This window comes from Mya arenaria, chromosome 13 (genome assembly GCF_026914265.1).
Source record: "Mya arenaria isolate MELC-2E11 chromosome 13, ASM2691426v1".
Lineage (NCBI taxonomy): Eukaryota > Metazoa > Mollusca > Bivalvia > Myida > Myidae > Mya > Mya arenaria.
The window spans coordinates 35586599-35604509 of record NC_069134.1 but is presented as its reverse complement, the minus strand read 5'-3'; the positions used below and the strand labels follow the sequence as shown (position 1 = coordinate 35604509).

Genomic DNA, 17911 nt, shown 5'->3' with positions numbered 1-17911 from the left:
ACATAAGACCCAGCTCATCCTACATCTTCAAATAGAAATTCAAATACTGATGTTAATACACAAAACATGGTTTTGAGGTCAGTGTCCTTCTGACCAAATCACTAAATGATATTAATCCTTTCCAATAGGCGAAAATTCCGATTCAGACTTTTACTTTTCAAAATCGGGCGGAATACTCAGTTAATATGCAATATACACGATAGTTTATGATAAACACATACGTGATCAATTAAAACAGGATTCACCTGAATAATGTATTGCAATATTATGTACCTTTATTATCACAAACTGCCATTACATTTATGGATGCCCTTCCCTTCCTGTAAATGAACGGCCTTTCTTCTGTTAGGCCTGGCTTCGTAATTTCAACATGTGATCCATCAATGGCACCTGTTGTCGAAACACATTTATTACAAATGAGCATAAGTAATATAAATTGATCACTATGAAACGAAATGGAAATTCTTTAATCCATTTACAAATATTTGTATTTAAAATTAATGATGAATTTAACAACAGCTTTAAAAAAATAAAAAAATGAATGAATTGAACCAAAATTAATGCAACATATGAACGTATCAGTGATAATGTGATGTTGGTTACACTCAAAATTTTATATTTTTTTATACATATGGATGATTTCGCACCAATCACATTTGGAATCCCAGCTACCTCCGCAAACCCTGCCATAATGTTGCGACGGGTGTCCATTCTAGTCGGCCAACGTATAAAGCGATCTTTCATCTCTACAAGACCTTCTGTTACATGTTTTACCACGCGACAAACTGTCGCCTTGTCGCGCCCCATGGTGTCCCCTACCACATCGAAAAATGCCCCAGTGGCATAATAACGTAGAGCAATGCAAACCTGAGGGTAAGAAAACATACGTATGTTTTCACGTAAACTTTTGTTTCATTGATAATACATTTATGTTTTCTACGAATTTATTCAGTTATATATATCTCAATATTTCTAACTGTACTATCATTTAAATAATTATAAAGCTCCTTAGCTTTACTTTTTGTTCATTTCTTGAGATTCAGTTTTCCACCGATATTTGTATTGAGAATATTTGAAGACGGGCCTCTCTTAAACACTACGAAACCGGTTTAGCAATAAAAAAATTAATCAATGCTATCATAAAATTGGATACAGAAATAAAAACACCAAGAAAACCGTGTATACATTTGTGGATTACACTCAAATTACAAGACACATAAGGTACTTTACGATTTGATTAAATGCATTTATTAATCATTGTTTGAATCTTATCGTAGATAACATGTATCTACCTGTAGATGACACAAACCTACTATTCAATTTCAACAGTGGAAGGTAAATTTTGCTTTGTCATTCTGGCATAAGTATAACATTAACAATTAATATCACGGGTCTATTAACTGATTAAAGGTCCATGTTAGTATTAATGATTGAAACGTATATATATACCCATAAGTCCAATTATAATTCCTCTGATTAAATGAAATTTTTACCCAAAATGAAAAAAAAATGGTATAAATATTTACCTGCTCTGCGGGATCCATGGCACAACCTTTACCGGTAGGTCTACGGAGCCTTTCTTCAAGCTGGTCAGTTATAAATTGCAACCCTACCTTACCAAATCTGTACTTTGCACGCAGTTCCTTGTCTGTTAGAGTTTTGTATACAAAATTTGGCCGATAAACACCTTTTTTCCTGATGTTTACATTCTGAGCACCAATTAATGCGGCCATTTTGTTTGTCGTCGTTAACCGTCGTTAAATCTTTGATATTGGGGTAAGAGGTGATTTAAATTTGTTGTTAGTTTAACGAAAATGTTGATGATCGCTATTGCTAAAAACTTCTGAACAATCAAAAACAAATTAGCGAATATTCTAATGATCGCTATCTGTTTATCGCTAAATTTAACAACGATTTTCGTCGCTAAGTATTTAGCGACTTTCTGAACAATCGGGCAATTGTTTAACATTGTTACATGTGTTACCATGTGAACATAAAGATGCTGTTATTTTTATTTTTTAAAAAGTATCATTCTAAATACTTTTTAACACGTTTCATGACATGAGTTCATAAGTAGTTATAAGGTGTGTTGTTTTTTGTTTGTTGTTTTTTCTGCCAAGACACATAACAACACAAATGTTCATATGTCTTATTTCCATTTAACAGTCTCTGACAAATGTTATTATCACTATTAGAAATTCAGCTCTCGCAATATTACTTCTGTTATAAATCTAATAGTGTACGTTTGTTTGAGCTGTCAAAGACGCCACGTTGTAAATAATGTAATATGCAGTCAATATATACAGGCATTTATGACGCCATCAACCAAATAGTCCACATTGCTTTAAATAGCAAACACTTGCTAAGTTAATATGATATAATATGCATTTGGTTCATCAATTAGAGATGACAGAAATCAGTGTGCATGTATATATTGTAATGACGTTCTTTATTTCAGTCCTTATTACGGGTTTCGGGGGAGGAACACTGCCATGGCTGAACAATTCCTTAAGTATTTCATTGCTTAAACGCCTCATTCCTTAAATCCTAAACGACTGTTGGGTATATAAGCGGCGCATTTTCCAAAAATACTCTATATCTTTTAATCCGATCGCTTTAATATTCATCTTTGTGGTAATATTCGATCAAAAACGCACTAGCGTTGCCATTCTTTTATGTTACAGTCGTTCTTAGATATACACCTATACACTTTGAACGACGTTGCTAGTAAGTGTTCGTTGAAAACTAAATAAATTAAACTAAATCAACAAATGTATTTTTCGACGTTGGAATATATATTGAATACGCCGGGAAATAATTTCCTCTGTACGATAATATCATTAGTCATTACAAACGTATTATGGTAGCCATTTGACCAGTGGTCAGTCGATATATTGATGCATATTGTTCATTTAACGTAATTTAATACAAATTCCATTCATCTTGGATTATAATTCAGTAATGAATGTTGTTGCATGCTCGTTTGTTTGTAACAGCTTTGTCACACGGCTAATTTACATTTACTATTAAACATTAAAATTTTCACTATTTTTGTCTTGCGCAGTCAATAAATTGGGTGGTAGAGGTTTGTTTATGCTTAATGGTTGAACGGTAGTATATGTGATAATTTCTAAAAAGTAAAACAGAAAAAATGATCCGTTGTTCTTGTTTCACAACTCAATTGAATTTCATCCTTAAAGAGACTGTGAGAGATAGGTGTGCTACGCTATTTTATGGTTATTGAATATTTATATCTGGCGATATAACTGTTATATGAAGGTGACAGTCTTATAACATATATGGAGTTTTACCTTTATTTGTGATATATCTTGAATTTTGAGCTTGGATAAAAACGACGATGCTCCATACATTATGTCGGGGGTCATATAACTGTGATACGACTACAATTTGTGAACTGAAATATGTACAGTGATAAGTCTTGAGAACTACATTTCATTCGTGTGCGTTAAATAATACAATGAACACTACATGGGCAATATACTAGAAACACAAACATATAAACACCACATACACAAAACACACCAGACCACACACTGTTTCGCCAAATAATGGAAGATTACGAACAATCAACCGGAATAAGTCTAGTAGACCACTCATGGTCAAAGTGCTGAATAAACTGCACGTTTTGGAAATAACCTGGTTAAGTATAAATATATATCAGCAATCGTGGCAGACTTTTTTCAATAGTGAAAAAGTTTGAAATCATCATCCAGTTTCGTTCACTGTTGAAGGATAGAAAGTTGCAATAATGAAGCCTTTCGTGGGGTTATTACCAAAAGATGCAAAACAACATTAAAGCATAGAAGGTTTTGGTACGTTTTTAAACGAGCCCCATGAATTATATAATGAAACGTATTGAGAGGTGTGTTGTATTGTTATAAATCGTAAAGATACTTCACTTTAAATATGTAGTTTATTAACTTGGAAGTATATTGATTCTTTGTTGAGGTCCTGCCGTTTACACGTATATTTATGTGTTCTCGCTACTTTTGTTATTTTACCTGCTTGAAAGATAAGTGAAACACTAAACATAGAATCAGTGTAAGTACACACGTACCATTACTCCGCTTAATAAGTTTTACAGATTCGCATTGAACCCCTGGTCCCAATATCACGGAAATACTTACAAATTCCAATCGCAATCTCAACTTATTTTACCACATAGTATAAAAAGTTATTTAAAAAACATCTATGTTTTTACGTCTTTCAAAAGACATTTTGTCATAGACTTTGTTGAGCCAATGTTCCAAGAAGAAACTATTCTGAAGCCAAAAATATATTTGAGCATTAGTCATCGTCAACAATTACTTAAGTATATTTTAAGTTTTCTAGTATAAATTTTCATTTAGTTACTGACAACTTTTTTATCAAAGCATTCTATGAGAAAATACGATTTAAAAATATTAAAATATGCAAGATTTTGATTCATACTCAGCTTTTAAATGGTAAATTGAGATTAAATTGAGATTGATATTTGACTTGTGTGATATTTGGGCCTGGCACTTGGTTATAGTTCGTGTTGTTGTTGAGGTAGTGGCTTAATCGACAAAAACACGAAATATTACCAAGTGATAGTTTTTGCAATTTGAATCTGCAAAACTCCATCAGACTCGAATAAAACCTCGCGGATACTTATAACATTATCGAGTAGAACACGCGTATGTACCTAAAATCAAGGTTACATTGAGTAAAGAAAATCAATGTAGAGGCTCAGATCAACTATAATAGCAAAAACAAATACGTTTTTGTTTTACCCAATCTCGTTAAAATCGTTTAAATGTAAGTATATAACGCAATGTAATGAAATGAACGTTACGATATGATTTTTTTGAGATTGCGTTTTGCCATACGAAAATAGAGAAGTAATATTAAATGTATGATCTGTTTTAAGGACATTAAATAGGTTAAAGTCAATTTTGGAAGGCAATTATTAGTAAAGTAAATTTCTAACAGCATTATAGTATCCGCGTATGAGAAGATGAACAATTTCTATAACTATATTGCTAATAATTCGTAGTAGAACAACATACGATAGCAGATATCTCAAAACAGATTGTTAAGCGATACTCATAATAAAAATCAGGTTAAAAATTTACGAATGTTTTTACTGCTAACTACCGAATAAGTCGCACTAAATGACAAAAAAATGTTGACCATTAATATATCACAATTAATTTGACTATGCAACTGGTCTGAAAAACAATTCATTCTTCGATATTTTACAGGGCGATGAATCACATGACCTAAACGGGGTTATCACATGTGTCACCACGAGTCAAAACCGATGTTTACAAACAAGAATATGTTCATATATATTTTTTGTCAAAAAAGTTATTTAGAAATAAATAAAAGTACCTAACTTGTTTGTTTACATCGGTTCTGATCCGTGGTGACCAATGTGAGAATCCCGTTGACGTCACGTGATTACTCACCCTGTCTAAAGAACATATTCATGTACAATATGAATTGTCAGGCCAGTGCCCATTTTTTTTGTGTAAATGCATACTAATACTTTTTAACTATAGCAAAGTAGTTAGTTTGACGAGATGAACTGTAAGAACTTATATAAAATGTATATATAACCTTTACAAACTTGACTTAGAAAAAAACATCCCCGAGATTTCAACAATTCTAGAAACACCGTCCCTTGGGATGTTTAAAACCTATATCTAATGTATTATGTCAGGGGATTAAATGATGTCTGTTATAATGGTACGGCTGTTTACTGTTTTAAAATAAGTCAAGGTAACATGGTCATTAATTTCAGTTAATGTAAGATAATATTTTATCATAGATTAAAATGTTGACATTTTTTTAGAAATATCGATCTGATTATTCAAAATATTTTCTTTTCATGTATTTGTAAGTAAAATTAATTATTTGGCTACCGCTTTTTTCCTGAATATTTGACCGTGAAGATTTCATTCCAGTTAACTGATCTCTACGAACTATTATATGTTAAGTTCAATTTTGGCGACCTTCAGAAAATATGGTCCCAAGCAAATGACGCTTATTTTGTCTGCTTAGGTTGAACCAAATGTGTGTACATTTTCTCGTTTACATAACATTTTGTGCAATGTTGGGGCTATGTATAGTATACTTTATGCTATAATAGGAATATACAACTTTTTGGTCATGACCCTCTGCATCTGAGTCTAAAATGCTTTAAATCCAGGATGCTAAGTATTCGGCCTGTAAATGATTTTGTGGGTGTCTGCAGATGACAATGCTCCTAAAAGTATATTGACCATATTAAAAACAACACATACAATACATTGAAAATAATATATCAAACAGGTGCCTTTGTCCTAAAAATATGTTAAAGCTGTGCATAATCTCGCTCGAATACAATTTACCAAAAGTCGTATAAAAGCTCAGATGGACAAATACGCAGTTTAAAAGCACAGAAACTGACCGAGTAGAATATAAGTTAACTCATTTTTGATTGACACTACATTTCCTGGCAGTAGTGGTATTTGTTTTATTGATTTCAGTTGTACCATATTGGAGTATTTCAGGACCACGCGTAGTAATATTTTTGGACATGAATATACTGTAAACATATGTATAGAACTCTAGTTAAATTATTACAGCGGTCACCTTGGTGTATGTCATGGTTAATGTATTCTAACGCAGGATTATGGACACCGAAGAAGCTAGTCGTTTATCAGAAGATTAAATTTACAAACATTCAACAAAAACGCACAAGCCTTCAACAGGAACATTAGCACTCTAGCTGCATATTTCAAAACTAATGGGCCGTATCAAGTGGATATTTGAATCAAGAGTGATAAGATATGTTCGGTATTACTCGAACCATTTATAGGTTGTATCCATTAAGTTCCTATCTATATCTTAAACAAAATCTCCTTAACCTACTCATACTTGTAAGTCGTTTAAATTACATCCGTTTGATTCGCAAATGTTTCGATAAACAAGATGAATGCCTGTTTAGACGTCTCGTTAAAGATGCACTCTTATTCCCAAATAAGATTTATCACAATTAAAAATGCTTTTAAAATACCATTAAAGGGTGAAGAAAAGTCGAAAATAATATTTCTTATGAAGAATATCGAGTTTATTTTGAAAGAAATGTGCTGTATTTCTACCTTATAATACGATAGTAAATCACAGTAAATCTTTAAGCATTCACCAATCTTTTTTTTTTGCGTTTTCAGCTTTTAAATATACGGTAACAATCTTGATATCAGTAATAAACATTTTCCATAAATGCATTATTTAGAGGGTAGTTAAAGGTTTATTACTCAAAATGTATATTTGTTATACATGTGTATTTATTGATTTTGAATAAGAGTGTCACTTAATTATCATGCATAACCACAACTTATGTTTTGGTTGCCCTTCCCTTACACTTAAAAGCGATTTTCTCTTGCAAAGCCTCAAGGGCATCTATTTAATTAGCCTCTCCTCTACCAGCATCATAACCGGGCTTCATCATTATCATGATCATTTTCATCATGATCATTTTCATCATGATCATTTTCATCATCATCATCATCATCATCATCATCATCATCATCATCATCATCATCATCATCATCATCATCATCATCATCATCATCATCATGTAACTAGGGCCCCGAATGATAGTATATTTCAAAGGAGGAGCGTTTTTAAGCGTTTGGCTACTTCGCCCGGGGCGGTACAGGAGTTTGTGCTAGAGGGGACGTAATTTAGGGGCGTGCCCTTTTGACTTGTGCCCCTCCGTCAGAACCGATACTTCTTAAGAGAATGGGGTTTGGGTACTCCCTCTAGCAATTTTAACAATTTCTAAGCCGAAAATGGGCATTTGGGGCGAATTTACTGTTGTTTTCTCCTATATTGAAATAAAAAGGAAACAGGGACAATTTAATAGGGGAGGCGCCGGGTGCAGCCGATGCCCCCCTCCTGGATCCGCTAGTGGTAGCAGGCATTTTTATCATTGTAAGTGTGGAATGACATCCTTGACAAATGTATTGCCTTCCATCTATTTGCTTGTTCAGAAAAGATATGAAGAGTTTGAACTTATTATCTGGAACGCTTTTTAAACAAAACCATAATTAATGTCATAGTTTCTAAGTATACAAAGGACCAAAATTCCGACAATATTTAAGCATTAAATTACATAACTTGTCACAAAAGAGCGTATTGTTTCTGATACGAAGTATAAATTTGATATCTTGAACAGCTGATAAGTTATTTACAAAAAGCATAAAACATGTGTACGGACGGTCAAACAGACAAACGGACGGACTGATGGACAATTTGACGGATTAATTACTGAAAGGCACCCGCAAAAGTTTGCGTAGCCCTATCTTTATGTTCATAAGTGTCTGTACTCTGTTCAACGTTTTCAACTTCAGATCAAAAACGAATCATCTTTGTAAAAGCAGAAATGTATATTTCGTGACACCATATCGAAATAAATTCGCTAGATGTTACCACGATCATTCAATGTACAAGATAATTAAATTGCCTTTCAGAAAATAATTTTCGCTTCTGGTTTATGGGTCCTGCATGGCACATATCGCAGGAACAGTATTTTGAACGTTTTGTGTGTCAAGAAATGCAATAAGTGTTGGCCAGATAAAATAATGTTTAAACTTTATAATACCGGTCAACCCGTTGTCAAACACTAACGATTACATCCAAGAATAAAACAATCAAGAAATGGATCAAACAATCAGCTTATTATTCAGATGGCGCTTTTAACTTAACGCTGTATAAGAAAGAACATGGCCGTGTGTGATTTTTCATTTCCGAATAGTGATGTACCAATAATACATCGTATACACATTTAGGGACGCTTTTCAAATGTTCAGAAATCAAAACAGAAGCTGTTTTCCAAGAAACCCAGTAACGTCAATACAGAGAAGACCGTATCTTTAATCTCGTTCAATACACAGCTAATATTTCCACCAATTACCGTTAACTGTCATGTTGTTATTAAGACAAATTGTACAGACATGATTATGAGACATGATTTTTTTTACGTTTCATATTCTAATGCGTCGGTAAAGTGTAACTTTTGAACTTTGAAATGACATCGAATTTTGTTTTAGAAAGGATTATAATTAGTTTTAAATGCCGTCAATATTGAATGAATAAAGCCAACAATTTTCGTCATGTGTATATAGCTTATATGTAATACAAAGGAGAAACAGACAGGCACGACGAAATATTCATATAATAGCATACTAGACGGGTAGTCCAACGACCCAAGTTAGATGACAGTAACTATTTCTTTCTGCAGCAATATGTCTTAGAGAAAAAAATTGTTGCAAATTAATGTGGGACTTTCTATATGAAAATGATGTATTTAAAACGACTCCACATAGTCCCGAAATCGGCAAATACAGTATTTCCTCAAACAAATATTGATATGAAAAACTACAGAAACAAGCCTAGAATTGTCAATGCGAAAAAGGCCGATATTAATTCATTTTACATGATTCAAAAAAGAAATGCAACAATCATGTCGCTAACTCAACTGAGTTTTACCGTTTAAAAATAACGCATGATGGTTTCCCAGTTTAAAAGTAGATTTCCGAACACCTTTCAAGTCATGTGATCGTTTCACACAATAACATATCAATAAGCGTTTCAGCAACTCGTCACCAGTTTCATCAGAGTTATACTCTTTCAAAGGTTTCCATCGATGAATTTCACCAACGATATTAATCTTTCGGGCTGTGTGTCTACGTTGTTTCGCAGCAGTAATGGCTTCCGTACAATTTCCGTTTTTCCAGGAAGCCATAAAGTATGTATATTTTAAAATTAATATATTTAACGTGGTAGACAACCCCAGGAATTTTTTAATTAGACAAATGCGTAAAAACTGCGAAAGATGCATGTGTCGTAAGTGATGGGATACAGCAGTAAGTATGATTCAGTACGTTTTAAAGAAATAAATCAAACTATCAAGTTTATGACAATTTTATCCTTTTTTCAACTGTATCGTCTGGTATTTAGTCTCTTAATGACCGTTATAAGGCGGTACCTAACAATCCTTGATAAACATACCTATTTTGTTATAGCGTATTTATGCACTGCGTTGTTTGTGGAGCGTTTGAGAAAACGGAGACTGCAGTGCTAAATACATATACACGTATTTTGTGTTGCTTTTGTACACATACAGTTAATGGAGTAATTCGAACGATTCTCCGATTAAACACATGCATGTTTACAAAAAAGAGTACAAAATGTTCATCAATTTTCAACTGAATATATTTCACTGAAGAAACACACATTTAAGGTAAACCCAGTATTATCGAGTGCTTCTTTTATTTTGTCGGGATAAGCATGTTTATACTCATTTTAATGGTTGCAATGGTGCCAAAGGCCAAGGAGATTAAACAACATTCAATAAACAATATTCGTAAAACTCCTGTCATTGAATTATCTTAGTATATAAAAATTAAGCTGCATATTTAACACAATGTAGTATTCCTTTGAAGATTTCTTTCGCATGTATGTGTGGGGAGTGGGCACTGTGTTTAAGTGAATACTTCTGTAGCTTTACACACCGAACTTAAAGGGACACAATAAAGGTTAAAAAACAAAACAAGCATAGGTTTATATAACTCATTTGACTTAAATGATCAAAACAAAAAGAAGCATATGATTTGTGTACACATTTCATTTATTCCGTTGTACAGAGTAGTGATAACAATGAATCCATTTTTTTTATCAGGCCTGATAAAGCTATTAATTCGATATCAGTTAGACTATTTACACACAAGCACATCCGACGAAATTTGCAAAATCAGCAAAAAAACAAACATTTGTTGATAACAATAAACATTACTATACAATCCTAATTGTTCTGTAAATCGCATGTTTTTGCGACCATAATGCTTTAAGTGATGTTTCAACTTTTAATATGTTTATACAAAACATGCTGCTGTCTCAAGCAAATGACGTCAGGCGAGTGCTTATACTTTCAGCTTAGGTTAAGCTAACCCAAATCTGTGTGCAATTTCCTACTTACATAACATTTCGTGCAATATTGGAGGTATGTAAAGTATACTTTATACTAGACAAGATACAACATGTTGGTCATGACCTTCTGCTTATGAACCTAAAATGTTTTAAATCACGGATGCTTCGTACTCGGTCTGTAAACAATTTTGTGGGCCTCTGTAGACGGCAACGCCCTCAAAAATGTATACTAACCTTATATTATTAGGAACAACACATACAATGTTCTGATATATAATATATATATATATCAAGCAGGTGCCTTTGTGCCGATAATATATTAAAGCCCCGCATTCGTTCGGCTTATTTCAAAACTAATGGGCTGCGTCAAGTGGATATTTGAATCAAGAGTGATAAGATATGTCCGGTATTACTCGAGCCATTAATAGATTGTATCCATTGGGTTCCTACTTACTGTATATCTAAAACAAAATCTTCTCAACCTACTTACACGTGTTAGTCGTTTAAATTACATCCGTTCGATTAGCAAATGTTAAGATTAACAAGATGAGTGTCTAGCCATCTCCTTAAGTATAATGCATAATCACAACTTATGTTTTGCCTTATCCTTTAATTATTTTGAGATTTATTCTCTAGGAAAGCCTCAAAGACATTTATTTATAAAGCATCTACCACAATAATTTAATCATTTCCTTTTTGCTGTAGTGTGATCATAATAGTTTGCACTCAGTTAATCTTTAGACCAAAAACTTGTTTTTGTATACACAGATATATATGTCATGACAAAATATCGGATGTTTAATTTTTCGCTAGCTTATACCAAAGAAAAATAATATCACCCTTCAGACAAACATCCGTTTCTGGTTCATTCCGAAAGTTCATTGGGAAGTCAACAAAACTATAACTTACTATTTTCTTTCCAAGAACGAAAATTTAACCTATTCTCAGTATTCTGGTTCAACGCCACACGGATTGTTGTTCGTTATTTGTAACCAAGTTAAAACGTAAATGAATTATGACCTAATAGACCTATGTTAATTTCAGGATATGCTCAGTGGCTGTAACATTAACTCTTGTTTTAAGGCACACGAATGAAGGCGTTGTTAAGCCGTGTCAAGTAACGTATCATAAAGTTACATTGCAAACTTTATATAAACAGATATGACGTTCCTTTGACATCAACCACATGGCGTTCAAACGACTGTGTTGTTCTTTTACGTTGCTGTACTTCGATTTGAAAATATCAATGTAAAATGTTTAGTATTATAAGCAGTTTCAAATGTCAATCATTCCAATACAAAAAATAGCACATTGAAAACCAATAACCAAGCCTTTTTAAACTTTGAAAACCTATATGAATAAATTGAAACAAGTAGATTTGACAGATAATAGATTAAATGATTATATATTGATTGAACAAAGATCGGTTCGAAGAATATCGGGCAATTGGTCCAACAATTGGACTTGCCATTCCGACATTAATGTTAAAAAACTTTTAAATGCTTAATTCTAAAAGTCACATTTTTGAACGACTCTCAAAAGTAAGTGCACCTCCTTCGAACCCTTTACCACAGCCTTAAGTGGTATTTGACAGATAACTATTTGACGTTTTTAAGAACACGCCGGGAAAGCAATAACACTTTTGGAAATATTTTTCCTTTTCTTTTGTGATAAAACAATTTTCAGTAAAGAACATCTAAATTGAGATACTTGCTTTGGATAGATTGCAATTGTGGTCTTGTGTTGTGGGAGTGAACCCACATGAACGGCTTGAGCATCAATCACTTACGAAAAGCTGAATTTTAAGTAACATTCAAGTATTTTATTGCCGTAAGGTTTTCATACCTAAATCTTTATAAATGAGCGTTTCATACAAATGTTTAACTTATTAAAAATAAACAAAAATATTTAAGAGTTGAATGCAACCACTAAGCTTTGCTTATTTTCAGGAGACTGAGGACTGTAAAAAGTTGGAAAATAAACGCTATTTTGGCAGTTGGATATTTGTAAATAGTTATGTCCGGTGTTTCTACCGGATTAAGTAAAACGTATATGTATTCCTTCCGGTCGCTTAATCTCACTTGTACTCCAGGAGAAAACTTAAAACGCCAAATACTAATATAGTTTTCATTAAAAATGTGATTATATTTACCTTTATACACAAACACAAAAAGATGCTTTCTATTTGAAATTGCCATATATATATGAGTGTCTATTCACATTTGTTTTAATTAGTGAATATTAAAACTGCTCATTTGATAGTGTATCAATATGCACCAAAGGCAGCCGTCTAAATGGTTTATCACACAATGGTACTTATCTGTCCCGAAGTCGACAATAGACGATCATCGTCGGGTCTTCTGTACAGATGGACAGCCTTTTTTTTGAACTGTCATTGAAACAACACATATGAAAGCGGGTTTAAGACCGTCGACACTTTGGCGAATACAGCTGGAATAGTTGTAACCATGCGATTTATGCCTTCACAATCACAAAAACAGCCCAACGAGGGTTACCATGACGTATGGAAACCAGAAAATACAGCCACTTTGGTGATTTTTACTTCAGTTTTCACTTGTTTTTTTTTCCTTTCAAATGCGTCGCAGGGTGCACTTTTAGTTTTCAATACCTTAATTTCCTTGGGAATATGTTCTTTCATGTTTTTTTCACAGTGAGATAAATACAGGTATAGCAATTCACAACGACAATAAGAGGAACCGCAAAGAAGGTAAGATGGATGAAAACAGTGTACGTTATAAGATTCCTTGTAAAGAAATCAAATGTACAGAATATTTCTGAGCCATCTTGCACAAACATGCCTAATCCCAACAACTGGGCTAATGCAGAGGTAAACGAAATTATGAAGATAAGAACAATGCTGCAGTTTAAGAAGCTTTTGCTACCTGACCTACACGTTTTGTCGTGATATCACGTTGCAGCGATCGATGGCTAAAGCTGTGACAGAAAGGATTCCGCTAGACCCCCTCAAAGGATCTGGTTTGTGCTTAAACATAAACCAAACAAGTAAACAAAAATTGTCCGGTTTGAAAATCTTATTTAAATGAATAGTATTATTGTTGGGCTTTCGTTGGTAGTTGCGACGTCGCCTTTTCGCGAGTCCGATTAATTTCATTTTGCAATTGAAAAACTAATCTATGTCGTCACCTTAGTGCCAGAAATCCTTTTACATTTTTGAGGGAATACTTTCCAGCTTATCTCTCTAGTATTTATTGAGGTATTATATACTGCCAAAAATTTACAAATTTGAGAACAACCTTAAAGAATAAAAATTTGATTAAACAAAGTTGATTAATAATAACACCAGCGTTTGTGCACAAACTGTGCATATATTTTGTTTTAGTTTAAAGCTTTTGATAATTTAAATAATATTTTAATACAGAAATGACGAGGTAAAGAGTTCGCCAAATATCAAATGAAACGGGGGAGATATTGGTGTTCTCGAAAATGAAGGATAAATATTTGTCAAAAGTAGTATTGTGTCCTTTTAGAGTTATTAAGACCAGTTCAATAAAGGTATAAAATCACCATATTGTCTTTTGATAAGCGTTGTGCTACAATCTGCCAAATCTGCTATGTTAAAAGCATCCATACGCGTCTTATCGTTCGCTCGTAGTTATCGTCCCGAAAAACGACAACGATGAAACACTCTCAAATGTTAAAAAATCAAATATAATAGATAATCAATAAATGATTGTAGTTTTGCAAGTCGTACAATAATTTTACAAAGAACCAATTCGAAATATTAATACCGCAAAACATAGGTTGATGTGGATAAGTTGTGTTTATTTTCATTTAAATGCATCATCGTGTTTAACTCATTTTTCTTAAATTTTCAAGTTAAAAAATGCATATTATTAAGGTATAGATAAACATATATTAGCAATGTTTTGGCGTTATCTTTGAAATTTACAAAGTTAAATTTACATTTTTATCTTTAATTTAAACATATTGTTTTTGTGTTTGTTTTAAAACTCAAATTAGTTGAACATGATTATGCATTAAAATCATGCATTGACCTATATTGCTCGCCTTTAAATGTATCATTTGCACTAAAACATTGAATAATGACTTGAATGCGTTTCCAACCTTAATACAAGCAAGCATCGTACAATATCTATATTCGTTGTATATTACAATGAGAAACAGAGTGTAGAAATATTATAAACATCAAGGACAAATATCAAACCGAACGCACATGGTCTTTGAAGTTGGACAGATCCACGACGCAATGAACAATGATAATTTGCAAAGAGAAGACACACATCAAGAGACTCGCGACTGTCAAATTAAAAAGTAGAATGTTGGGGGTCGTCCTCAATCTCTTGTACCTGAATTTCACTTATGAAGATTGAACTTAAAATCTATTTACTCAATTCAATATTGAACTTTTAAAAATTGAATCAATTGATTATAGATAACTAAGAAATAAAACTGCGTTCATGAGGATTTATTCAGATAAGAGATATTTCGAAGCAAGTTCAAGCTGTTCTTTTAGAGTTATATCACAATAGCACGTAATCACTGCGTTTTCCTATACCATACATTAATTAAACGCTGACAATACAGATGTTATAGTTATGAAGTGAGGAACTCTATCCATAATGTTCCCAGAGCCGCAGGTAATTATTAGATAAAATCATTTGTAAAACCTTTTACTGTACCAATTGGGATTCTGTTCGCATTAAAAAGCGCATTAGATTTGTAACGAGAAAGGGAGTGGTACCAAGTATTGGTCAAGGTTAAACGGAGCCGTACCCAGTATATGTTTTAGAACATTGGTCAATGAGAAAAGGAGCGGTACCAAGTATATGTTTTTAAACATTGGTAAATGAGAAAGGGAGCGGTACCAAGTATACGTTTTTAAACATCGGTCGATAAGAACGGGGCGGAATTATTTGTATTGCGTTTTAAAGCCACTCAGTGTACGCCGGTTGTGTGAGGACCTATTACTGTTATTACTCAAAAACGCGATGGCTAAGATCATAGGTAAATGGAATCTTTAAATTAAAAATTTTCAACACGAATTGTATTGCAACATCTACAAGTTTTTAAATACGAAATAAATGTACAATCTAACCCAAAAGGATTAAATGATAAACCTTTGGTAAGATATCTAAATAAGTTTCGTAATCCTCATTGGAATTAAATTAGAATAAAAGCATCAAACACTGTACTATTGCATAATGTTCCATACCAGTCTTTTCTTAAAGAATCGTGTATTCAACATTTGAATACTCTACATTCAAAAACTCCTATGAATGACGTTTCATCTTTGTTGAGAACGCTATCAAAGATATAACTCAGACAAAAGTGTCCAACTAGAACACTAGTAAACAGTCCTTAATAAAGGTTATCGAGTGAAATGTGGAGGGCTTTGCCATCTGACCTCAAATCATCTTGCTCTGATACATGTATAAATAGTGACTACATAACTTCTCACCGTTTATTACCGAAGGTATCAATGCTTAAGTATTCTTTAATTAAGACAAATTAATAATGCTATGTGTCGTAGAGCTGCACTCTCACAATTTAAAAGTTCTTATTTTGAAGTCTCTGAATCAGCTCATTTTGGCATCAGTGCACTCAATTCAGTCATATAAGATAACTCACAATAAAACAGATCTCATTTTTTTTGGTAAACTGCCGACCTTTTTCTTCCTAAAGCGTTAGTAACGCTTAAGCCAGAAATTATCAATTTTTCAAACGTATATATGAAAACTTCGATCTTCTCCTTTGTCAGCAGTCTTGTATCACTGGTTTCAAGACATTTACGCAAAAATGGCTCATTCCAAGGCAAATATGAAAAGGTTGTCAACACAATCAATAATGTGAGGGTGCAGCTTTAAGGATGTTGAAGAAAGGTCTTGCTGTTTGCTAAGTACTGGAGTGATTAAGGGTTCCAGTTAAATGCACATTCTAGTTGAACGACCAGATAACACACAATTAAACAGCAGTGTTATTTCGAGCTTTCAATATATTTGTTTGTTGTAGACACCTGTATAATAGTGCGAATTCGTTCCGTAACTTAATTCGTTTAAGAAGAAACAGTGTTAAAATATTATAAATGTACGTAGGTTAATGTGCCAACAAAGTTTAGCCTATAAAGATTTAAGATCATGTAGCTAACAACTGAAAATTCTATAATAAAACGGTATCCAAGATTGGAAGATATTAAGATGATTAAAACGTGAGCATAGTGAATTTAAAAATGTTGAGGTATATAAATGTAGACTTTGTTTAACTATTCTTGCCTTTTTTCTAATTATGCGTAATTATTCAAGCTACCTCTATACTGAAGTTTTAATTGTGCAGCGAACACGTTCGAGAATGAGACAACTAAGAAACATACACTATTTTTTACGTCTTTTGTTAGATTGTCTTCAATGATTATGATTCCCGGTATACAAAAACGTTTATCATGCACATTACACAAAAAAACCTGTTCAATATTTTCAAATGAAACATTGATCATGTGTTGTTGTTGACATTTCGCGATTTTTAACCTTGCCAATTGGGCCTGTTCGAGGTTTAAACTAACAACGGAGAGAAAATCGGAATAGAGCTGGTGTTGTAGTCTCGGTTCTCGCTCATCTGCAGAACATTTTTATCAAAACATTGTACTGTCGCTGGCCGTTGTTAATTTTCGCCGATGTTGTGTCGATCTCTTACCGTTCTATCATTGTGCTGCCATGGTAGTACCAATCCCCAAAAAGTGCCCCACATTTGTTCTCCGGTATAGCTCCGGCGAACCAATTCGTCAGGGTGTGACACGCCCTTATTAGCATTTTATATCATCGTTGATCATACGGAAACACACAGAAGAACGCTGGCATTCGCTCATAGGTACTATTTCAACATTTTAAGCTAGAGAATGTACCTTATTTTTAAAAGTTCATACATAAGGGGTTTGATAAAGGCACTCATAATT

The 17911-nt window shown here is 33.2% G+C and overlaps 1 protein-coding gene across 1 annotated transcript; it reads right to left on the bottom strand.

Annotated features, from left to right (window-relative positions):
* Positions 1–14: 14 nt before the first annotated feature.
* LOC128215221 (putative nuclease HARBI1) lies at positions 15–1733 on the bottom strand. Its single transcript, XM_052921927.1, has 4 exons — positions 1527–1733; positions 648–867; positions 274–390; positions 15–25 (listed from the first exon to the last, which is right to left on the bottom strand). The coding sequence occupies exons 1-4, from the start codon at positions 1731–1733 to the stop codon at positions 15–17; spliced, it is 555 nt and encodes a 184-aa protein (XP_052777887.1).
* Between the last annotated feature and the right edge of the window lie 16178 nt (positions 1734–17911).